The sequence below is a fragment of the Zootoca vivipara genome, chromosome 2 (assembly GCF_965207765.1).
Source record: "Zootoca vivipara chromosome 2, rZooViv2.hap1.1, whole genome shotgun sequence".
Taxonomy (NCBI): domain Eukaryota; kingdom Metazoa; phylum Chordata; class Lepidosauria; order Squamata; family Lacertidae; genus Zootoca; species Zootoca vivipara.
In genome coordinates this window covers 81,176,424-81,202,210 of record NC_142584.1, presented here as the reverse complement: position 1 = coordinate 81,202,210, position 25,787 = coordinate 81,176,424, and the positions used below count along the sequence as shown (strand labels likewise).

The window sequence follows — 25,787 nt, the reverse complement described above, 5'->3', positions numbered from 1 at the left end:
AAGCTTGGTGAAACAAAAACCAGGCTTCTCCTGGAGGAGTGTCCCCAAACAAGTGATGCCACAATAAATAACTATCTATCTTATAGATAGTTCATGCAACATTTGTTCAGGACCAAGATAAAACTTTATGCTTTTATCTTCATGTAGATTTATAGTGATGGGGGTCTTTATCCAGCCCTATGGTCTGGGGCAGGATTTTGCACAAACTGATCAATTCAGACCATAATATGACCCAAACCAGAGGAAAAGCATAGTATGATGCTAAGGTACATGCAGAACAGTTAGCTCAGTCCTTGCTGAGGATGTGATCAGACAAATTCCTAACACAAGTCCCCAAACAGCAAAAGTTTAATCCAGAAGTTAGTTAAAGTATTTCACCCATGCTCTCCATATTGCCAAGTTGGGTAAGAAATAAACTAAATTTGTAGTTGGCCGACTATTTAAGAGTTGGTAGTCCGAAGAGTGCAGAACTAAAGTGTTTCATTGCTAGAGTGTAAACAAAAGGTGTTTGCGAGCAAAGGTGTGCAAATAAGCTGTGTTGCTGGAAGACAGGTCAGACCCTAGTTTTACACTGTCATTTTGAGGGATCATGACCAGACACTCCATGATGATAAAGAAGTCAAAGGTCAGTGTATTTGGGCAGCTGCACATTCAAAACTTTCCCCCCTCTATCCACGCTGAGCAGCCATAATTGTAGTTCCAATATATTACTCATGCATTTATTTAATTTATATTCAGCCCTTCCTTCCGAAGTGCCACTATGTGTGCGCTGGGTGTATATGGATTGAAAGTTGGGTTGATGTAACTTATCACAGAACTATAATGATTTCAAGATCCAAGTTAGCTATTTGCTTAGTGCAATAACTAACTTTGTCATGTAATCAGCATGATAGGGCTTAACTAATGTGCCATATAAGATGACCTCTAGACTAGTCGACAGCAGTGTGGGAGCAGTGTAGTTCCGTGTTAGAAACTGAGATATGAACGCTAGGAGCTAAATGGCACCTTAAACCTAGGTTATGGGCACAACAACAGAATGTCTAGGCACACTTTTTTATAACAAGAATACAAAGCTGAAAAATGAATGAACTGCAGCCAAAATATCATGTTCATTTTTCACATGGTGTAGTCCTTCCCCTGCCCTAATATTCTTAAGAGGGTCTCTTCTACAGTCTTCAGAGAGTAGCAGGAAGTGGGCAGGCAGAAAAAAGCCCTCATTTCCTTCCACTCTGCAGTTTTAATCTGAAATCTTAGGTGCAGTAGTACTGCGCCCTGAGCTCAGCAACTGCTTGCGCTAATGGAATTCCCTGTCACAAAATGTGCCTAGAACAATGGGAGTTTCGAACACTGGCATAGTGATGAGGCAGTGGCCTCACAGGTTTGCAACACTGAGATGTTGTTCCTAGCCCCAAGGGGTTGCCTCATAGCAGCATGGTCCCTGTGCTACTGGGGGTGGGGGCAATTCCCTGTCTTGAGGGTCATTCCATCAAGGAACCTCTGTGCAGCCCATCAGGGTGCCTCAAGCTAAAATAGTGCTTGGCCAATTTTTGAGTATAAGCAAGCTTTTTGAGTATAAGTATAGTTTCTGAGAGTGTAAGGATGTTTTTTACAAACTCATGAAGTGTGTATGGACAGCAGTCCTAGCTTCGGCATGAAGTTAAGTGCTTCTTTCTCAAACAACTTTAACTATGTTCTCTCTGGGGAACGTGAGAATTGGAGGAGAGAGGAGCTTCCTGTCGTGCCGCGCAGCCATTCAGTCGGGTTTCAGTTCAGCTGAGCTGAAACCGACGCGTCAAGGACTGGGCGCCCTGCTCCGGCGAAGCGGGCGCCCTCAGAAATCTCAAGAGGGGCTTCTTGAGAACATGGACGGTCCGGCAGCGCAGTTTTGCGGGCTCCCCCTTCCCCGGAAAGGCTTAATTTTGAGCCCCCGAGAGCGAGGGGGTCGGAGCTGCAGCGCTATGGTGGACACAGCACTCTCCTTGACAGCGTGAAGCCGCAGGACTGAATGGCAACAGCGGGCGATTCTTCCTAACAAAAGGCTAAAGAATGGACCGTGAGTACTTAGGATATTAATCTGATTTAATTTGGAATAAATTGGCCACGGATAAGGGGTTTAAAAGAAGGAAGCCAGCCCCTTTCTACTGATTGAAACGGCAGCAGCAAAAGTTACTGAAGCCGCAAAGACTTTTTTTCTTTCTAAGACTCTTTCTGGAGAGCTGTCAAACCTCCCCCATAGAGAGGGGGGGGGGAGACGATTTAGGTGTACTTAGAGAGCAATTAAGCAATTAAGCAATAAAGATCTAAAGGGAGTCATTTGCTGGAAACGGAGGACCTGTCAGCTCAGCCAGAGAATAGAGGCTTTGTTAGTGTAACAATGCCTCAAAAGAACTGAAAAAGAGCTGTTGAAGTCTGCCTCTTTTTAACTATTTGTAAAATTGGAGACAGTGTTATTTGGGAGTTAAGGACTTGCCACATTGTTGGAACTAAGTTATATTAAGAAGACTGCAATAGACTTTGTTGGATTTTGACTATACCCCTATGGACAGAAAGAAAGTACTTGCCGCCTGTGAGAAAGGAGCCTGATTTCCAGCACCTACCCAGTTGTTTGGGTTACAAGAAGGTTTGATGACCTTGGGAGCCAGCTGGGGGAAAGTGAGTGTTTTCCAGCATTGCAGCCTCTGTTGGTAATACAGGGGTGTTTCGAACTAAGAGGAAACGAAAGTAAATTCCAGCACGTTGGCTGCTGTGTGGATTACAAAATATTTTGGGTTTTGGAGAAAGAGAAAGTGTGTTCCAGCACATCAGCTGCTGTGTGGATTACAAATGACTTTTGGTTTGGTTGTGGAAGAACTTATGTGATTTCCAGCACGTTGGCTGCTGTGTGGATTACAAAATAATTTTAAGGGCAGGAATCCCACTGGTCTAGCACGCTAGCTGCTAAGTGGATTATAAAATTGGGGACTCTGCAAAGAAGGCATCTCTTTGGAATTAGAGACATAATAATTGCATTGTGGATTACAGTTTTCTGGCTTGGAAAGGCACATTAGCTGCCTGGTGGATTACAAATTATTTGGCAATCATAAAGGTGGAATATATAAATAAAAAATGTCGGGCACCGACAAAAAAATGCAATTGAGAAGGGATTCTAAAGATCAAGCTTTTCAAGAGCAAATTTTGGAATTTATGAAAGAAAATAAGCAGAGTCTACAAAGTTTAACTAAAGAGGTAAAAGCCACCACAAAGTGTCTCCAGGAATTTAAAGAAGAATTTGGTGTGATGAAAAAAGATCTTCAGGAAGTTAAAACACAGGTCTCTGGTTTAAATGTGAGAGTAACAGACATTGAAACAACTAAGCTAACAGACTTAGAAAAGTTGCAGGAAGAAACACAAATTAGGCTTGCTTTTATTGAACTACGGGATAAGGAGAATCAATTAAGATTCAGGAATTTGCCGGAGCTGGAGAAGGGAAAAGGAGATTTGGGAGATTTAATCGCACAAGAATTTTCTGATTGGTGGGGCCTGGACAAAGAAGAGATAAAAGCCACTATTTTGAGGGCTTACAGAGTAGGCCCAAAAAAGAAAAAGGATTCCAATTTCTTGAATGACTGTATAGTGGTTTTTCAAACAAAGGAGCAAAGAGATAAGATACTAGGTCACCACTACCAGAAAAAATTGGAAGTTCTCCAGCATACGGTAATTTTGTTTAAAGAAACTCCTAAATTCTTTTTGGCTAAAAGAAATAAATATTTAGACCTGACAACGATTTTGACGAGGAAAAATATTCTCTTTAAATGGAAATTTCCAGAAGGCCTGGCATTTAAATACAAACAAAAAGAATACAAGATCCGATCGGTTGAGGATAAAAGAAGATTTTTGGAAAGCCACGCAGAGGATTTTAAATCACCAACTGGAGGAGGCCAAGGTTTGGGAGCAGGAGCTGGACCAGGAGCATTCGATTTAGAATTGCTGGCAGGAGCAGGAGCAGGGATTGGCGCTGGACCAGGAGACGAAGATTAAACTTTAAAGTAAAACAAGATGGCGTTAAGAGTACTTTCGTGGAACGTGAATGGACTAAATTCATGCGTTAAAAGAAGGAAGATTTATCATGTAGTTAAAAAACAGAATTTGGACATTATCTGTTTACAAGAGACCCATGTAATTAGGACTCATAGAAGAATTTTACAAAATAAGTTATTGGGCCAAGAATTTATATCTTCTGATAAAGTTAAGAAAAGAGGGGTAGTCATCTATGTAAAGGAAAAATATAACCCTAGACTATTGTTTAAGGATGAAACAGGGAGATATATCGCAGTGGAAATATCTCTGCAAGGCGAAAAATGTTTAATACTTGGAATTTATGCACCAAATGAAGCTAAATCAGACTTTTTCAAGAACATTCATACTGCGCTGTTGGAATATTTGGATTATAAGATCATAATGATGGGAGATTTTAATGGGGCTGTATCGACTATGATGGATAGAACTCAAAGACAAAAAATATCTAATGATGGCAAGCTTCCAAAAACATTCTTTGATTTGGTGGAGAATTTTGATTTAGTAGATGTTTGGAGGCTAAAAAATCCATTAGAAAAAGAGTTCACTTTTTTTTCGGACTCGCAAAAGTCAGGAAGTAGATTGGACTATATTTGGATTACAAAGGACTTATGTCCAAAAGTGACAAAAAGCGAGATATGCCCCAGAACTTATTCAGACCACAACGCAGTTTTAATGGAGTTAAAACAGTACCTGCAGGGTTCTTTTAGATGGAGGATGAATGACTCTTTACTGAGAAATGAGCAGATAAATAATAAGGCCCAGAAGATGTTGAAAGATTATTTTGAATTAAATCTGAACAAAGGACAAAATATTACAATGGTTTGGGATGCCGGCAAAGCAGTAATGAGAGGATTCTTGATTCAACAGAATACAATTTGGAAGAAGAGGAGGAATGAAAAGAAGGAAAAGATTTTAGACAAATTGAAAGAAAAAGAAAAAAAATTGAGAGATAATCCAAAAAGTCAGGAAGTTCAAAAAGAGATAAAAGCTTTGCAGGTGCAGTACTCCCAAATAATAAATGAAGAAATTGAATGGAAAATTAGAAGAATGAAGCAAAGATCTTTCGAATCGGCCAATAAATGTGGAAAATTGTTGGCTTGGCAATTGAAGAAAAGACAAAAAGAGAATACAATTATAAAGATTATGGATGAAGGAAAATCTATTGAGAACCCTGCAGAGATACGGAAATGCTTTACAAAATATTACAAACAGTTATATAAAAGGGAAAAAGAAGATTTAGATGGAATTGAGAAGTTTATAAAAGAAAATGGACTGCAAAAAATTCCAACACAACAAAAGAGCCTACTGAATGGATTGATTACAAGACAGGAGGTTGAAACAGCAATACAAGAATTGAAAAACGACAAAGCCCCAGGACCTGATGGACTTACCTCCAAGTACTACAAAACATTAAAAAACTGGTTGATACAACCATTAATGGAGGTAGCAAATGAGATTTTAGGGGGGGGCAAAGCACCAGAGACTTGGAAAGAAGCTTTTATCTCTCTGATACCAAAACCGGATGTGGATAAGACTCAGGTTAAAAATTACAGACCAATCTCCTTACTAAATGTGGATTATAAGATATTTGCTAGTATTTTGGCATCAAGATTGAAAAGGGTGTTGAAAGACTTAATTCATAAAGACCAGGCAGGATTCCTGCCTGGTAGACATATGAAAGACAATGTGAGAATTATAATAGATATTCTTGAGAGATTGGAAGTGAAAATAAACACCAAAGCAATGTTAATTTTTGTAGATGCCGAAAAAGCTTTTGATAATATCTCTTGGAATTTTATGAAAAGAAATTTTGTAAAAATGGAGGTTGGCCAAAACTTTGTTAATGGGATTAATGGTATCTACTCTGAGCAAAGAGCTAAGATTATTGTAAATAATGTGGTCTCAGAAGAGATAAGAATTGAGAAAGGAACAAGACAAGGGTGCCCACTCTCCCCCCTGCTATTCATTTCCGTTCTGGAGGTTTTGTTGAACATGATAAGGAACGATGATGGTGTTAAAGGAATTACAGTGGGTACAAAACAATATAAGTTAAAAGCCTTTGCAGACGATTTAGTACTGACCTTGCAGAACCCTGAACAGAGTGCAGTGAGAGTACTGCAGATAATTCAAGAGTTTGGCAGTGTGGCAGGCTTTAAGTTAAATAAAGGGAAAACTAAAGTACTAGAAAAGAACTTGACATTGCAAGAGAGACAGAATATAGAGGATTGCACAGGACTGAAGTGTGTAAAAAAGGTGAAATACCTAGGAGTTAATATGACGTCAAAAAATTTGAACTTGTATAAAGACAATTATGAGAAACTTTGGAAAGAAATCCAAAGAGATTTGGAAGTATGGTCAAGGTTGAAATTGTCCTTAATGGGAAGAATTGCAACTGTTAAAATGAATGTATTGCCGAGAATGTTGTTTTTATTTCAGGCCCTACCGATAGTTGACAAAATGAAATGTTTTCAAGAGTGGCAGAAGACACTGTCTAAATTTGTCTGGCAGGGGAAGAAACCCAGGATTAAATACAAACTTTTGACTGATGTAAAAGAAAGAGGAGGATTCTCCTTGCCAGACTTAAAGATTTATTTTGAAGCCGCAGCTTTTTGTTGGTTGAAGGAATGGTTTTTGTTAGACAATGATGACTTGTTGGATTTAGAGGGCCATGATAATGCGTTTGGTTGGCATGCATATTTATGGTATGATAAAGTAAAATTACACAAAGGTTTTAAAAGCCATATAATTAGGAAATCATTGTTTAATGTTTGGATTAGATACAAAGATCTATTGGAAAGAAAAACTCCTAGGTGGATCTCACCACTTGAGGCAAAGAAACCTAAAAGGACAAATATGGATGAGAATAGGTTGAAATACAAAGATATCCTGATGGAGGTGGGAAACCACTTTAAGTTAAGGCCATATGAACAACTGAAAGATAGGTTGAGTGACTGGTTTCAGTATGTGCAGATAAATGAAGCATTCAAGCTAGATAAAAAAATAGGATTCCAGACAGAAAAGTCGAAATTAGAAACGGAGTTATTAGAGACAGACTACAAGAATTTGTCTAGAATGTATAATTTGTTGCTAGAATGGCATTTGAAAGATGAGCAAACAAAATCAGTGATGATTGAATGGGCCAAGGACTTGGGTCATAATGTGATGATGTCGGAGTGGGAAAAATTGTGGAAGAAGGGTATGAAATTTACGGCTTGTACTGTGTTGAAGGAAAATTTGATGAAAATGATGTATAGATGGTATTTGACGCCGGTCAAGCTGGCTAAAATGTATCACAAAAGCGACAATAAATGTTGGAAATGTAAGCAGGATGTTGGCTCATTCTACCATATGTGGTGGACATGCCCTAAGATAAAAGGCTTCTGGGAAATGATTTATAATGAGTTGAAAAAGATGTTTAAAAACACATTTTTGAAAAAACCGGAAGCCTTTTTGCTTGGAATAATTGGGGAAGAAATCCCCAAGGACGATGTTAATTTGTTTATGTATGCCACCACAGCCGCTAGGATCTTAATAGCACAATATTGGAAAAAAGAGGAACTGCCTTCGAGGCAGGAATGGCAAATGAAAATGATGGATTATATGGAATTGGCAGAATTGACAGGAAGACTCCGGGACCAAACAAATGACAAAGTTTTAAAAGATTGGAAGAAATTTAAAATATACATAGGGTATGAATTTGAAAACTAGATTTTGAACATCCAGGAAAATAAAGAAGTTAAGGCAATAGGGAAATAATAGAAGATTGAAAGGGAGAAAATATGATAGATGATATAAAGATGAAATTTTTGAAGTGTTAAAGAGACTATATGATGGGTAAGAAGGATGATTTAGAAACTGCTACAGAAGTTTATAAAAAAGAAAATCAGATAGTAGGGAATTGGGGAAGCCAGAGGACAATGAATATTAAAATGGATTAGAGATGATATATTTTTTTTGTTGTATTTTTGTATTTTTGTATTTCTGTATTTTGATGTTTACTTTTTGTATTTGTGTTCTGTATGTGTGTTGATAAAATGTTTAATAAAAAATATAATTTAAAAAAAAAAAAAAAAAAAAAAAAAAAAGAGAATTGGAGGAGAGAGCTGAAAGATTTTCTAAGAATCCCCACCCCCACCCCAAAATGGAATAAGAGATCATCATTGATTAAAGCTTCCTGCTGCTCTATACTAAATCTCGCAACCTTTTTTCAGGCTCCATATTACATTCTTTAATTAGTTGTATCCTTTCTTCTGTCCTCCTACCTTAAATTAAAAGTCAAATCACTGCTTTACTAAATCAATTTTAGAATCCATTACCACAGACTTATTCCCAATGTGCTCTTTTGAAGGATGAATTGCTTGTGGTATTTTTCATTCAGGTATGCCTCGCTGCCGTGTTCATGCAATACAAGGATCAAGGGAAAATAAATATACTCATACCTCTGATGTTGCACATAGTCTGCCAGGGTGTCCTTGCACTTATTCTATAGTGAAAGCAATTTCAAAAAGAGGGAACTTGTACCTCTCAGGTACTCTCATATACCTAAATAAGGCAGGAATGGAGAGAATCTAGCCAAAGGTGTAATTCAGGCCTCCTTTGATGTAGGAGAGACTTCTTTTTAAAATGCAGCAGTAGCTAGCTTTCCCTTGAGCTTTGGGTTTCCACTTATTTCTCTAAATTGCCTTTTAACATATTGCCCATTTGGGCAATGTAAGAGAACATACATCCTCATAATGACAGGCTGCTGAAGGCCCACTCACACACGGTGTAGCTGCTCCTGTTGTAACTTCAGTGCCCCTGCACACATGCCCTCTGCACATTTTATTTAATATCCAAGTGTGGCAAACCTGCATTCATCCATAAGATCAAAAGAGCAGCCATTCTGGATCAGACCAGAGGCCTATCAAGTTTAGCATTCTGCTTCTGCAGTGGCCAACCAAATGTCTGTGTAGGAAGCCTACACATAATGGTCTTTATAGGCCTTAACAGGAATTTGACTAATCCTTTTTTAATGTTGGCCGTCTTTTGACTTCAAATTCCATACTTTAACTACGGTATCTGCACTGCGTAAAGATGAAGTGTGTATTTCCATTTGTTTGTTCTGAATCTCCCACTGTTTAGCTTCATTGGATGGCTTTTTGGGTTCTACTATTATGACAATAGGAGAGAAAGAAAATCACCCTGTGTGTTTTCTCTGCACCATGTGTAATTTTGTGAACTTCCATAGCGTCCCCTCTTACTATTTTTTTTTTTTAATTCTCCCTAGACTAAATAGCTCCAAGCATCCTCTTGTAGGGGTTTGGTTTGATCTATAAGCAGCTACAGGATTTGCTTTTTCTTGACTGGGGCCCATTGCATTGCTATGGGGTCTTCAATTGAAAATGCTTCATGATATTGCCTCCTCCTATAAATATGGGAGAGCCAGACCCAGAGCTGAAACAAGTACTGGAATTGGACAGTCATCACTTGTTGTACAGGGAAAGTTACTACATTTGGAGCAGAGGTGATGGTGTGGGGATTCACATGCAAGGATAGAAATAATTGTAAGTTTATATATAAACAAAAGAAACCCAGCTTGGTGCTTGGTGCTGTTCAGTGCTTCCAGTTTTGCAAGACAAACACTGGGATCCTTGTGTGATCAGGAAACCTGGCTGTGCCTTAAGTCCCTTGACTGCAGTCACCAAAGCATATCTTGCTGCCCAATAACTCTGTGGAAAGAGTGCTTGAGTTACTGGCCTACAGATGACGATGGGAATACCTGACAGGCAATGTGGGGGAAGCATAATTATTGCAATAGGAGAAGCCAAAAACTCCTCTTGCTGTCCGAAACTGCTGAACATCTATAAGCACTTGCCTCCACTGCACTGTAAAACAGCCTTCTCTGTAAAAGGATTATAACTCCAGAAGAAGGAGGAAGGAAACACCTTGTAATTACTACACACTCAGCCAGGGAGCTGAGCTTGCTCCTAAATGAAACACTAAGTTTCCAAAGGGTCTACCCTAGAGAGAGGCTCGATAAATTGAATTAAGTGTCTGTCTCACTCGGCACTGTTAATCTGGGCTGGAGTCTCCTAGGGTGTGCTGTTGAGATGCCGGCCCCCTCTCTTGCATTAAGCATAGGTTAGTATAGGGGATTTATCACACAGTCGTCAACAGAGTAATGTACAATGATACCTTTTTATTTATTTATTTAGGGCTCGGGGGAGATGATTGTGCACACCCACTCAAAAAAACAAAAACCCTAAAAATATTGCCTACATTGAGAGTGCCATTGGCTCTCTAGAACGGCTAGCCAGGACTTAGGGGAAAAGGAGCAGAGCAGCTTTTGCAGAAGTGCAGCCATGTTTGCACAGCAGAATTGTCATTCCATCTGTTAGCAGTGGAGGCGAGATAGCGGCAGAGGGAACTTTCCCAAAATAATCATGTTCTCTTCAGCGGAAAAGATTGCGATTGGATGTTTCCAGCGTATAATTTTGCCCTCCAAATGCAGAATGACAAACACAGATAAATTTAAGGCACATCTTACAAATACTGTAGTATAAATCATTTAAGTTGGCTGTTGCTTTTGTAAGGCATAGTCTGGTTCCTGGAAACAACTGTATGGGTGGCTATACAGCAGTAATAGCTGCTAGTTACTTAATAAGAGCAGATCTGACCCTAGCAGTGCAAGTGAAATAAATGGAGCTAGTGATGAAAGTGCATTAAGGAGGAGCATGATATGTCAAGAAGTTAGTCAGATTAGAGAGCTTTGCTAATAGATTAATCTCGTTCATGTCCATTAACGGCTTGGTTCACAGTGGAAACCCTGTGGATGGGAAATAAAGTGGACTGTTAAAAGGTGGGGAAAGAACTTCAGAGCAATTGTGAAAATATGTGGGCTCTAAGGCTTTGTTTGCTCCAACAGTTTATCATCGCAAATTTAATTTGGTGTTTTTTTTTTAATTTGTTGCTGGCTCTGAATAATTTTTATGCATTACCTTCATACACATGGCTTCCCTTGTCAACAATTTCATGCTTGTAGATTTTATTTTATAATAAGTGCTGAATTAGTTCGCCCAAACACTATGCAATTAGGTTGATATAGGTTGACCTTGAGATGAATCATGAAGTAATACTGTTGTATGCCGCCCCTCAAACTCAGAACAATACTTCTAGGATTGTGGTTTAGCTCTGTTTTTTTAAGATTTTGGTAGTTTCTTCACTGCCTGGGTTCATAGACACTCTTGGCTGCCCTGTTGCTTTGACTGTATACTTTATATTTGACTTTCTTCAGTAATGTTTTATTCTGGATTGTTTTATTTGATTATTTAAAGTGGTGTTTGAATTTTGTCTTTAATATACAAAACAGTACAGAAATGCAATTAATAATATTAATGATTTTTTGCCATACGCTTCCAAATGGGGGGAAAATCACGGTCTTGTTTTTCTGAGTAGGGAAAAAGTGACAAGAGAGGTTGCACATTTTGGGTTGTATCCAGTGCTAGTCCTACTTAGAGTAGACCCATTAAAATTAAGAGACCTAAGCTAGTCATGCCCATTAATTTCAATTGGGCAACTCTGAGTAGCCGTAGCACTAGATACAACCCTTTAAAATTATCCTTACACAAAAGTTTGTTGCACAGACTCCACACATTTCCAGTCTTCAATTAAAAATTGGTTTTGATAGTGAAAAAAATTGGTTTTGATAGCGTTTTATCAGGATACGGTCAGCTCAAAGTATTGTAGCCATAGAACAGGAACAGAAAGTCCAAGCCAAATTGTAGACAAGTTGCAGGGAGAAAAGGCTGCAGCATGAAATTGCTTATAGGTTTTTGCTGAATCGAGGCTGAATATTGATATGCCAACTTTATCAAGTTAAAAAGCAATTATCTTGATTACCCAGTGGGTCACATGATCCCAGAAATGTGAAGTTCCGCTTCTGCATCAAGTGATTGTTCACCATGGACAGCTAACTGGATTATGATTTGATCTGAATTTTGAGCAAAACAGTTTTCCATATCTGTATGCCTCGCTAAACCCTTTTGTAATCTTGCCAGCATCAATAAAGCTTTCCTATTAGAGGTCAGTAGGAAGTTTCCTTCTCCACTACCACACAACAGAAAGGAACTGGATTTAATATTTTTTTCCACTTAAAGCCAGTTAGCCAGACAGCCTATGGAGTCAGTGGCAAGAGTGTGCAATTTAATGTTGGGGGAACGAGCAGTTCCAGCATAGTTCAAGTGGCTTGAAGATGACACTTGGTGAGTTAAAGAGGGAACTGGAAACTGCGAACAAAGCATATACCTTGGCCCTACATGCTGCACCCATCAGAATCTGTGTTAAGCATCTATCTACCTGTGAGGTGTAGAAGACACGGATCAGACCTTCTCATAATCAGTGCTCACATCATGTAATTCATAGCTGTGGGAGATCTGGCTTTCCATGTCATTGAGTGCACTGAGCCAGGAAATCAAGAGCCCTCTCCAAACACACTTTTTATGGCAATGCTCTTGATGCTGTTTCTGTCCTGTGATAATGTTGCTAGGATGTTACTTGATTATTTCACACTGATTTTTACACATGGTTCCCAGGCGGACTCCCATCCAGCCACTGACCAGATCCAGAGCTGCTTAGCTTCAGCAAGGCAGTGACCTCAGACCATACACTGGTAAATAGAAGATGTAGCAGGATAGAAATAAAACTAGTTTACAGTATATATAAATAAAAGAAAAAGAAAACATTGTACCCCAGGTTGACAGAGACCAAAGGATCTGATTTTGGGGCCATATGAACACAAAGCAGTGTGGCAGCATTATCTCTAGAACTCTTAATTTACCAAAAACAAAATGTGGTTTTGGATAAAATAAGCTGAACAGGAGTTCTCAATGAACCCACCTCTTTGTAGATTCTGTATTATTTTTTCCCTTTATAGACAACTGTTATTTTTATAACACTAACTCAGTCTATACCAACCAGGGTCATTAAGTTGCTGCCTAAATCATCTCCGATTTAGGGTTCCAAACTATGCAGGCCAGAAATAACTATGCAGTTATTTCTCTGTATGCCTAACCCTACGTTGCCAGTGTATTATTTACCAATAAGGATGTCAACAAGACTGCATGATCCCATTTCCTTTTTATTCTGTTGCTCTTCTGGCATGTAAAGTGTTCAGTAATTCTACCATCTCTTCATAAATAAAGCCCAGTAACCGAACATGAATTCTGCTACTTTCAGAGGTGACAAATACACCATAGAGTAGGGATGGGCAGAAAGTAGGATATACTGGTAGATCTGGGTAATTTGAAGCAGATTGGCAAGGATTACTGACTCCCAATTGTTTAACAATTCCCGGCCACAAATTATACTTCTGATGCACCAGGGGGCAAGGGTAGTTAGGAGCGGATTCTTGTCTGAAAGGACTGTGACCTCAATTCAGCTTGGGTTCTGGAATCAAATTTCTGGGCTCAAAATTATTTAATTCTTATTCAATGCATTTTGCACCTGGCTCTGATTGGTGGATCTTGGGATTCTAGAACAAAAAAATCAAGGACATCCTGCTAGTCTGAAGTTCAACCATCTGACATATCCTCAGGGGGTGCGAAAAGAACCACACAACCCTCATATGCTGGACAGAATATGATCCACGCTGCCTCAGTCACCTAAATACTTGAGCTCCCAACTCTTGTTACTGCCTGCCCACCAAAAAAAAAACCCAATGCCTTCTAAAAACAAAGTTTATCAGCCAGTAAGCCACAGAAAATGCTTTTCAACCTATGTATTTTTCCTACCTTGCTTTCCACCAGTGAGATGAGAATCTGCTCCATGATGCTATTAGTGGCAGGAACAGAAGTTTGAATATGGCCAATTACTACACCAATGGCAACCCGGGAGAGCTCATAGCTGAGATTCGTGTTCCTGCGGACGAGTTCAATCAATTCGGCACCTATTGTCTTTGGCACAGATACTACTAGGCTTGGTGATTCATGATCTGCATCCTCTAGATCAGCTGACTTTTTATCTTCCGGGCAAAGGGAGCCAAAATCCTCTGCCTCCGCAGGAGCAACTGGCACAGTCTCCTTGGCTTGTACGCTCTTCTCATCATTTGCACCCAAAGCCCCTGCTTGCATGGGCACTTGTGGGGCAGCCCTCTTGGTCTGGGGTGATTTGCTTGCACTCCCATGCTTTCTTTGCCCTGGAGGGCTAATATCCAAGCTGTGCGATGCCATCGTGTGGGCACTTCTGCTGGGGACAGGGGGAGGGGTGTTGCTGGGGCTGGGAGTAGCAGTCGGGAGAGCAGACTCTGTTGAGCCAGTGTACAAGGTATCCAGCGAAGTTGTGCTTACAGAGGAGGCACAAGAAACTGACCCAGAGGTGATTTCAACTGCGTCTGAAAGGCAACGATTAAAATGTCTTAGCAACAGCATCAAAGGAAAGGAGGGGGGAAAACAAACTGCAGCAGCAGAGTCCATTAAGAAGCTCATTGTGCATGCTTCCAAAGTAGTTTAACTAGCCTTCCTGGTTCACTTATCTCAAAGCAAAATTGTATTAACTCTCTCTTGAGTATTCCTGATCACTAACCTCTTTACAGCAAGGGAGAAAAAGCTGCTCTGCAGACATGAATTTTCTTCAAAGATCCCAGTGTTTTTATTAAAAAGCATTAATCTGTGGGTGGAAGAGATTTTCCCCACAGGAATAGATGCACTTTTTTTTCTCCTTCATTTTTAAGCATACAGCTATTACTTTTGAATAATGTTTCTTACATATTTCAAATTACAAGAGGAAAACTGCCCATTGCTGAAGCATCCCCCTTTTCCTTTCTGCAGCTACTTTCAAGCACCAGTTGAGAATGTACTATGTACCGAAGTCAACAACAGAGATCATTAGGTAAAAGGTACTGACCGCCACCCCTCTATAACACTTGTGGCTCATGGGCAAAACTTAGCCTGCCAGGGCTGTCCATTTGACCCACAAGGTTATTTCAGGTAAGCAATGCCCACTTAACATACGCCTGAAGTCACAGGACGTTAAGTGAGGTCATAAGATGTTGAATGATGGGCTTTGCAGGCCCTTCTGGCTGACTGACAGTCGCCAAGTGCACGGCTTACAAAGTGCTTCACGCAGCATTTCAGAAGTGCCCAACAATCAGTTGGATGTTGGATGCTTGGAAAGCACTGTGAAGAGCACTGTGTGTCAATCACCTGGCATCATTATGTTGTCATATGACTGACCAGTATGTGGTCCCATCCACCTGACAAACCTAGCCTGTGGGGTGGAGATAAAGGTCAGGCCCTCCAGGCCAAAAAGTTGTGCGTGCCTGACCTTTAGCTTGTTAACCAACACAATGGGATGTTGGTTCACAAGGTTTATCCTAAAATTGGTCAGAGATCTTCCTCCTGCATGGAATTTCTGGATGCCCTTTGGTTTTCAGTAACAAAAAAACCCTTGCATTATATTACAGTTACAGGTAGGTAACCGTGTTGGTCTGACATAGTCGAAACGAAATAAAAAAATTCCTTCCAGCAGCACCTTAAAGACCAACTATGGTAAGTTTTTTATTTTGGTATGAGCTTTCGTGTGCATGCACACTTCCTCAGATACACTGAAATAGAAATTATATTACAATTAGCTCTTGTATGGCTGGCGTTGTTAAGAAGTGAAAATAACCAGTTACAACTTTTACAGTTAATAGGAATGGCTTGTACCTAATAAATACGTATATATTTATTTATTTTACTTATTAGATTTGCGTAATTTATTTTCTTTAGCAATCTTGCTGGTTAAGGCTTTCTAAGTACCATGCTAGTTTTGTGGCAGTAAACTCATACCTGCACAAACCTGAATACTCAAGGCAAATCAAGCATATATGTACGAGCAGTTCAACTGCTGGAATGGCTTGCTTAAGATTCTGCCTGCATTCCTTCACTAAGTTTTATTCCTTATCTTTCCAAAATAGGCTACTATAGACCCCACAGTCAGTCTTTCATTGCTAAGACAAGGAAGAGTATACATAGTAAATAGTGACATAGATGAACAACTTGAGAACCTTATCTGTAAAAGTAAAGAAGCAGTACTTTCAAATGGCAACAACGCTGATTCTAATTCTTGATTAATTGTGCCACCCTTATGTTACCCACCACTCTTAAAAACCAAAGGGGGACAGATTTATTCTCAATTCCCAAGAATAATTTTTAAATTGCTAATGAATCACTTAACACGCTCTCATTGCCTTGTACTCAGCACACACGCCTAGCAGGATCCGGCTCCAGAATATTTCCTTTACTTTATTATTTTTTAAAAGAAACATTGGTAACCTCTATACCTACTGATCTCTTTTCTATACAGAGTAGGACTCAAGTAACGCACAAGTTTAAGTACTGTACTTTATTCTTTTTGGCCTAAGTCATAATACTTAACCAACGTTTGTTTTCCTTACACCAAGTTTTCAATGCTATCATTTGCCTGGTTGCTTCAGTAGAGTATAAATTTCCCCTGGGTGACTAGGGCTGATCTAGCATAATTCCTTTGCACCTAATAATCCAGCATGATTAAATTTTAAATAATGAAACTCATTTTATGTGCTCAATCTGGTACTAAGTAAATTATTAGTACCTACACGCAATCCAATACTTTGACCATCACACCTCAAGCCTCCTGTTTGGTTTTATAAGCAACACGAGTTGCTTTTGTTGTATTTGCCCCACTATGTGCCTAGTTTAGTAAGGTTCATGGTTCCTTCCAACTTTTTTGGATTTTCAGCCATCTATCTCTGAAGAGGAAACAGAAGGGGAAAAAATTGGACACAGTTTCTTCCTAGTGCCCTTGATTCTAGATGTGTTGGGGTTACTGTTATTGAAAATTTCAGCTTGAATCTATACATGCACCTAAAAAGGCCCTTTTGCTCCTTCTTCACTTCTCCCTTTGCATAAGCAGGGGAAGCAGGCAGAAAGCCAATGGTAAGATGCCCAAACTAATGGCTTAGAAGCAAGCCAGATATGGATCTATGGTTTAAAATTCACCTCTAGCTCCCCGACTTGTTTGGAAGGCATTAACCACAGTTGCCCATTTCAGACATAATGGGAAGCTTTGATTAACTGCAATTTCCTGGTTTGTTTTACTATGTGCATGAAAGGAAGAATGAAGCAGGGACAGAGGCTATGTGTACAGCTGTTATAACTATGGTTAAAAGTAGTCACAATGAGCAACCCTGGTCTATGACTTAGGCTCAGCTTCCGACACTCAAACATTTCTGATTACAAGGTGACAAGTGGGTCTCACTGGTGACTTAAAGGGGCAACACTTAGCTTAGGAACCTTAACCAGGGTTAAAGCTATATTTTATGTCTGCACTGGGCATTCCTGAAGAAAATAGTTCCCGTTGAATAAGGTTGACCTTTTGGATAATCTATTTTTTTAAAAAAAGCATAGCACCGGAGAATTATCTGCTTTGTTCTCAACAACACTGGGCATTTCGGATTTAATGAACATACATCATTGACGGCCAGCAGTTACATAACTGACACACCCTCCTGGTAAAAGCTGAAAGAATATGGTTCCCGAGAGCACCGCTTCTATAATGTTCAGCTCCAAACAAAGAGCAGGATGGATTGTTCCCAGAAAGCTCAGTCTTAATTGAGGCCTTCATCATTGCATTATTAGTGGGCTCCCCCTGGTGATCTATGGAATTATCACATCCTGGTCAGGGGGAAGCTGGGATTCTCAGTACACTTGGTTGCAGTACTCCAAAGAAGAACAAGAAGTGCTTATGCACCTTAGCCAAACCAACTAACTGCACAGAGGCATGTCTGTCATTCAAATACAGCCAGGTCATTTGGGAAAGACCAACCACTGCCACTTCCAAAGTTCAGCTCATCTGAAACTGACTAGAAAGGAAGGAGGAGGATTGGTGGTTCCCATGAAGCTATTTATCATCAATCTCTCAAGTTCTCCCTTCAAGTTACTACCAGAACCAAAATTCTTAAGGTGGGAGCCATATGCACATGTATCTCTCTAACTGACAAAAGATGGAGAGATTCCAGCAGTTTTTGGAATACCTAAATCCAGCCACAAAGGACACAACGATACACCAATCCATTTCCAAGCTTTCTAAAATATGCATGTTTATATTGTGTGATTATTCATGCAAATCTTCCCATGATAATAACTATAAGTCATAGGACTGGTGGGTGTTTTTTTGGGGGGAGGGGAATCATATGGGAACAGTCTGAAGTTCTCAACTAGCTGAAATCACGCTAGATCAGAGCTGTCCAAACTGTGTGTCGTGACATGTTAGTGTGTCGGCTGCAGTGTGTAGGTGTGTCATGCAAACGCTCTCCACACTGCTTACAGGGCTGGAACAGGCTTAGTTTAATCTCCGGTTTGCTAGTAAAACCGAATTACTGTGTCGCGAAATGATGCATGTCTAAAAAGTGTGTCACCAACATGAAAAGTTTGGAAAGCTTTCTGCTAGAAGGTATTAGAACAATTGGAAAAATCGTTCTAGGACTGCAAGCCTCCTTCAAAGTTCCATGGCAAAAAATACAAAACCAAAACATTTGGAATAAACTCCTATCTATAATATACTCCTTTCCATCTTGTGGAACACACACAGCCGGAAGTAGCTCAGTGGTACGTTACCCACCCCACACCAGATGTTTATAGGGCAGGTGGGCGTGGCTTGGCCAAAATGACCTGACAGTTCAAACGGGGAGGCCTGGTGGGCCTAACCAGGCCTGTAACTCAGAGGATCCCCACCGTGATGTAGACATAGCTTGATGGACCAACAGCCTGACATATTATAAGTAAGTTTTCCACATTCCTAATCATTGACAACCAAATAAGTTAGTTGAGCAATGCATCTGATCCTCAGTGTCATACAGCCGCAAAAAGCTTTTTTTCTTACTTTTAGCAGAGGCAGCCATCTGTGTGTTTTTGTATTTCTCTGGCGGTGGCGGAGTAACAGGAGCAGCACGGCGTGGCTGTGGTGGGATCTAGAAGAAAAGATTTTAGAACAATCAAAGGAAGTAGTGAAGACAGACGCATCAAAAAAATCATTTTTTTCTCTATGTGCACAAATTTGTCCCAATATTGCTCTTCTCATTCCTTAAAGATGTCGCTGGAGGATAGTGATGTTAATAATAATCAGTTTCCTCCAAGAGCAAAGCGGAACCATCTGAACGTGTCGCTTTCCTCCCTCCCATGGACAAGACAAGCAGCATGTTTAATTGCTACGTTCAGCAGTGCGCTGCGCTTGTGTTACACAGACCTGTCAAACACGTACACTTTGCGTTCCTCTCAGCCCCTCCACAGAGGCAGCAAGCCATGTGCATATTAGATGCATTCGGAGCGATCCGTGCAACAAATTATGCTCTCTAAGGGATAAAGACAAAGACTAGAAGCATGTAGGTTTTCTTCACATTAATGCATTCAGAGCATTTCTTACTGTAACCGGAAAAAAGTCTCAGGCTAGACAAGGCCATTTACAATGCCATTCATTCCCTGCAGAGGCTCCTGACAAGGAAAGCTTTGACTTGTGCACAGTGCTTAGAGCTCCCTACAGCTAGCACACTTCCAAAGTCACACAATTCTTCTGCAAGCAGATAAGGTTGGAATATTAATTGCGTAGCTTGATCAGGAATGCAGGGAGGTGAGTGGGGCAGAGGCTAGATTAGATAGTCCCTCTGTGACATCTGGATTAGACAGAAGTAGCTCCAGGTTTTAAGGCTCAATTTTCTTCTTTCGGGAAACAGGAGAAGCACTTCCCATCCGTGTTAGAAACTCCCATTGTTCTAGGCCAGGCATCCCCAAACTGCGGCCCTCCAGATGTTTTGGCCTACAACTCCCATGATCCCTAGCTAACAGGACCAGTGGTTGGGGAAGATGGGAATTGTAGTCCAAAACATCTGGAGGGCCGAAGTTTGGGGATGCCTGTTCTAGGCCCATTTTACAACAGGGGATTTCATTAGCGCGAGCAGTTTCTGAGCTCTGGGAGCAGTACTGCGCCTAAGATTTCAGATTAAAACTGCAGAGTGGAAGGAAAGGAGGACCTTTTTCTGCCTCCCCACTTTCAGCTACTCTCTGAAGACTAGAGAAGAGACCCTCTTAAGAAGATTAGGAGGGTGGGCAGGGGTAGGACTAGACCAGGCATCCCCAAACTTTAGTAGTTTGGGGATGCCTGGGCTAGACCATGTGAAAAATGAACATATTATTTTGGCTGCAGTTCATTCATTTTCAGCTTTGTAGTCTTCTTATAAAAAAGCGCGCCTAGACATTCCGTTGCTGTGCCTGTAACCTAGGCTTAAGGTGCCATTTAGCTCCTAGCTTTCATATCTCTGCTTCTAACACTGCTTCCCATTAGTGTTATAACAAAGGTGGCTAGCCAACTAGAGAACAGTTTCCCATCCAATGGCACACCCGTCATCCTGGGCTCCTTAACACAGTCCACTTTCCTAAACTTAAAGCTCTGAGGGGTTACACCTCCACAGGGGCCTGCACCTGATTTCCTCTATTTGGCCTCATTCTGCTCCCGGAGCTCCTGCCACTCAGGTGGCAGCTGGAGGCAACTCTCTTGACACCAACGCTTATTTGCAGGAGTCTGGATGGTGGAGACCAAAAATCTCACCCTTTGGGCCAGCACACTTCTCTTGCACTCTTCTTCCTCATCTGTGTTTGCCCCCTCTCTTCTCTCCCCCTCCCAGAAAAAAATCTGGACGGTCCTTTCCTTATACTTATGCAAATGCCTTTATATACTGATTATTATTTCAAAAATATCTAAGTAGTGTACAGTCTAAAACAGATAATGTATCATTAAAACAACAACACAACCTAAACCCCGTGAAATAGCAGTATAAAAAGTATATAAGGGGGGTGGGGGACAGAAATTCGAAGGTTTCAAATATCCTGGAGCCAGAGGCTCTGTCCTTCCTTCTCTCTGTTTGTTTTATTGGTTAGCTCCCCAAGAAAGAGTCCACCACAGCTCGTCCATCTTTTAATCCCATCTCCCAATCCATCTGTTCCTCCTTTGGCAACTCACTTCTTTCTTTCCCACACGTTGCCAGTGCAGGGCCCCCAGTTTGGACCACGAACCTAGCTTGGAGGATAGGGATGGCCCCAATCCACTGCACAATGAGTTAGGCATGCTTCCTTTGGTTTGCAAGTGTTGGTCTCGGTTTTCATGTCTTTAAAAAGTACAAACATAGAGATTGTTGGTGGGCCTTCCTAGTTGTCCCACCATTAGGTACAGCTTGCTGTGTGGTGATGTATGGTAGATTGTGCAATTCTCTGCTCTTGGAGACACCAATGGCTTCAACACTTCTGGGCTTGGGGCATCTACTTAAGACACATCTGTTCACTCAGCCCTTTGGTGGAAGCTGAGGGCTTTTTTCTTTTTTTTCCTTTTTTGCTCAAGGTCCTATTGCTATGTTGAATTGCATGTCATATCTAAAACCAATACTGTTTTAGAAATTATTGTTTTAATCTCTTGTTGAATTTATCATTTTATGGTCTGCTGCTGAATTCATCATTTTATAATGTGCTTTATAAATAAAGTAAAAAGAAGCTTTTTTTTAGAAGCCACACCAGATGTTCGGGACTAAAAGTCACATCATCTCTGGCCAGTGGCCATGCTGGCTGGAAACTGAGGGGGTTCTACCAACACCTGGAGGGTATCAGGTTGGGGAAGACTGCTGCTTTAAAGCAGTGGTCTTCAACCCCTGGGCCACGGACCGGTACCGGTCCGTGGATCAATTGGTACCGGGCCGCCCAAGGAACATTAAATACAATTAAATTAAAATTATTAAATCAAAACAATCTAAATAAAATATAAAAAATCAACGTCCCCCCCTCAGTGGGCCGCGAAACAATCAATTCCCCCCCCCTCAGCGGGCCGCAGTAAAATGATCAAACGTTGACTGGTCCGCGGCGATAAAAAGGTTGGGGAGCACTGCTTTAAAGGATGTTCAAAAGATACTCATTTGAAGAAAAATGTTTAAAACTTTTCATGTGCTTAGGCCAGCTTTTTTGTGGAACTCCATGCATCCCAAATAGCCAGCCGTTTGCATATTCTAGTGTAAGCAGCATATTTTGCAGAATAGTGATTTGCAAGTGGCAGCTTCATGTCAACGGTATACTGGGAATGATATATAAACATTATTGATTAAACAGCAGTGGGCAGGAAATAAAGGGAAACTAAAATGAAATACAGCTTTTGAACAAGACAAGCATAGCCTATGGTTACGTTTTGCAGAACATTTTACACTTAAATATTAAAAAGTTAAAGTTAGGGTATATGGAGTTAGAAACTAAAACCATAAAATGTGTTAACTTACGCCATACTTTGTTTCTGGCCTTTTATCATTCTGACAATCGTAATCCAGAATAATAAATAAATAAATAAATAAATAAATAGATAAAATGAAATGAAATTTTTAAAAATGAAAGATACTATTTAAACAGCTCCATCCCATTCACTACATTACCATAGTGAGGCCTATGTGTTTGCCTTCCACAGTCATTCTTTACTCCAAGCCCAGAATTAACAGTTACAGTTAATAAACACAATACTTAAAACCATGATGAAGCTCAAGCTCAGTCCTTTTTACCCATTTGAAAAATGGCAATACTTACACATGATTCTAACTAAAGACAACAACTCATTTGTTCATTTAGAAATTATTAGTATTCCATCCCAATAAATATCACACAAGTGTGAGTTAAGGACATAAAGGATGTACAGTGGTGCCTCGCTTAACGAATGCCCTGCTTAACGAAAGTTTCGCTTAACAAAAGGTTTTTTCTAGCGGAGGTTGCCTCGCTAGACGAATTCGTTTTCGTCTAGTGAATCGTGGTTTCCCATAGGAATGCATTGAAAATCAATTAATGCGTTCCTATGGGCAATTTTTTTAAAAAAAAAATTCAATGCATTCCTATGGGATTCGCTAGACGAATTTTTTCGTTATAAGAAAAGACCCGTGGAACGAATTAAATTCGTCTAGCGAGGCACTGCTGTATTTCAAAATACTGGCAAAACACCTCTTCCTTTCCCCTAAAAGATTATGTAAATGCACATGTACCAAGTCAACTTATATTGTGAATCCTTGGCATTCTGTAAACTTTACAGGCTCTGAAAACTCCTTGGTATGATGAGGAAGCAGCAGAAGTTGATTTTATATTATTTATTTAAGTTACTTCTTAGCAGTGCTCCAATAAAGAATTCTAGGGCAGTGTGCAAAACTGCAAATAAAAGTGCTTCACACCACGTAGAAACCAACAAATAAACATAACTAAATAAGCCAGGTACAGTGGTGCCTCGCTAGACGAAATTAATTCGTTCCACGGGTCTTTTCTTATAGCGAAAAATTCGTCTAGCAAATCCCATAGGAATGCGCTGAATTTTTTTTATTACTTTTTTTGCCCATAGGAACGCATTAATTGAATTTCAATGCATTCCTATGGGAAACCGCGATTTGCTAGGCGAATTTTTCGTAAAACGCATTCGTCTAGCGAGGCAACCTCCGCTCGAAAAATCCTTTTGTTAAGCGGAAATTTCGTTAAGCAGGGCATTCGTTAAGCGAGGCACCACTGTATTTTAAATGTTCCATTGAAGTCAGCTAAGAAAAGGATCTTGGTTCTTCAATGGTTTCCATCAAACTTCTCAAATTGACCCCTATTTGTTGATCTTCTTCTTTTTTACAAAATAATGAAAATCCTGGGTGGTGTTCACGAAATCTTTAAAAAAAAACCCAAACCAGGATGCAACACAGATAAGACAAATATAGTTTGTTGTTTTGCATAAACATGGGTTATTTTTAAAACTTCCGTCTGAAACTTCATAAGATTATAAAGCAACACCTTCATTATTGTTATAAAGGCTGGAAGCTCATCCTCAGGTGTAGCTGTAAGTATTCTTTGCACAGGCAAATGTATATATATATTTCTCAAATACATTCCTGCTGCTTAGTGTGCCTGCGGGCAAGAAAGCTCAACAGCTCCTGCTAATCCTCCCCTGTCAATACGCACAAGAATGTTTTTCTCCCAACCGTCAGATTTCTTCCAGTCTCAGAGCCCATGATGGTGGGTAGAACAGTTTTTTTAAATGGCCAGGAGAGGGACATTGTCAATACCACTCAGTGGTTGAAGAATTCTCCCATGTAAATGCCCCATTCCTATTTAGCACTACCAGGCAACACAAGCTTGGAAACGACATATTTCCATAATGATGTACAATTCTCCTCTCCATGTTGAAGCTGCTCGAGTTTCCTCTGCATCTACCCTTGCTTTGTAGAATGACAAGAATAGCCCAGTTTCGAACATGTTTGCTGCTTGCTGCTTTTCTGGACGTCGACCAGAAGTTAGAGCATATGAAATTTCAAAGAATCAGGTCAATTTCACGCTGCTGATGCTTTCTAAGAGAAGCACCAACAATAACAAGGGAATATTGGAAAGAAATTTTTTGGGGGGGAGGTTTGATGGCGAATCTACTTCCATCTTCCTTCTCTCCTTGCAATCTGGTTCACCATATCACAAGTCACACCCTTAAATAAATTCTGATCACTTCAGGTTTAGCATACCCTTGCTAGCTAGAGATTCTTGTGCAAAAAGGAGCACATGTCCCAAAATTCAGGAAATGCCTAGTATGGGGGGCTGAGAGCAGGCTGTCTAACAGAACGTGCTTCCTCCAAGTCCAAGGTTTCTGGGTTTGTTTGTTTTTTAAAGAATCTTTAAAAGAATCTGGGGAGGGGCATTGGCTCTGCAGGATGTGTGCCCCACAACACGTGTCCTCCAAACCCCATTGCCCCATCCTAAATATGGCAGCAATTCCCTGTTTACCTTTGCTAACAACTCTACTTGGGAAACAATGGTGATGACGGTGCCAAACAGAAGTCAATCTTAACAATCAGGAGAGCTGACAGGTTGGTATTCTTCAATTTGGATGTTCAAAAAGCATTTTCTCTCCAGCGATTCTAAGTTCATCATCTGTTTATCACAGTGCAAAGCGCATTCCATCAGGAGCACACTCAAAAGAGATTGTGGAGGATTTATAGCCAGATTGGGTTTGGGAAGCTCCCTTCCCATTAGTCAAGGCACTTCATGTTTTGCTAGAGCTTCACTGGCTCTAGAGGGTCATGATGGAGAATACAGATGGGGAGTGGATTTCCATCATTCATTTTTCTGTCTATAGAGAAGCATTCTCTGGCGTCTTCCAAAGGAGATCTAAAGAGTTTATTTGCCTTGAGTGTACAGTAGATATAAATAGATCGAGAAACAAGTTGTTACGGCAAGTGACATGCTCCATTCCATTCAGATGACCTTTTTTATAGTTCCCGTCAATATTAATGTCCTAACAATCACAAAGACAAATAACTTGTTGTTTCTGAAGGAAGAGTCTCCCTATTCCTTTGGGAGGGAAAGGAACCCATACTTTACTGAGCCAATAATTCCAGCAAACTGTACTATCACCTTCAGAACTCAGCCTACCAATTGAAAGACATACACGGGCATCAGAGAAGTCTCAGAATATGTTTAAATGTCTACAAAACTAAGTTTTCCTTCCATCGTCCCTCCCAATCTTTTTTTCCTAGTGTGCCATGGACCAGCCTAGTACTAATTTTTGTAAGCTGCTCCAACAGTCTTTTAGAGAAACAGGATATAAATGCCTTAAATAAACAAATCTCTGCTTACAAATCATATTTCCTGTGCTTCCTTCCTTAGTTTATCATTAGCACAGAAAAATTAAGGCATATTGCACAATGCAGTAAA

At 40.2% G+C, this 25,787-nt stretch overlaps 1 protein-coding gene across 4 annotated transcripts in view; it reads right to left on the bottom strand.

Annotated features, from left to right (window-relative positions):
- Positions 1–25,787, bottom strand: part of NCKIPSD (NCK interacting protein with SH3 domain) — a 94,225-nt gene that overhangs the window by 27,958 nt on the left and 40,480 nt on the right. For 2 of the 4 annotated variants that reach the window (XM_088662321.1, XM_088662322.1), the window contains 3 exons: positions 22,358–22,387; positions 18,934–19,021; positions 13,824–14,422 (listed from right to left, as the gene is read on the bottom strand). In XM_088662321.1, the coding sequence (XP_088518447.1) occupies positions 13,824–14,422; positions 18,934–19,021; positions 22,358–22,387 (717 nt within the window). The remainder of the gene's footprint in view (positions 1–13,823; positions 14,423–18,933; positions 19,022–22,357; positions 22,388–25,787) is intronic. The other 2 variants (XM_035106417.3, XM_088662323.1) reach the window with 1 other exon arrangement.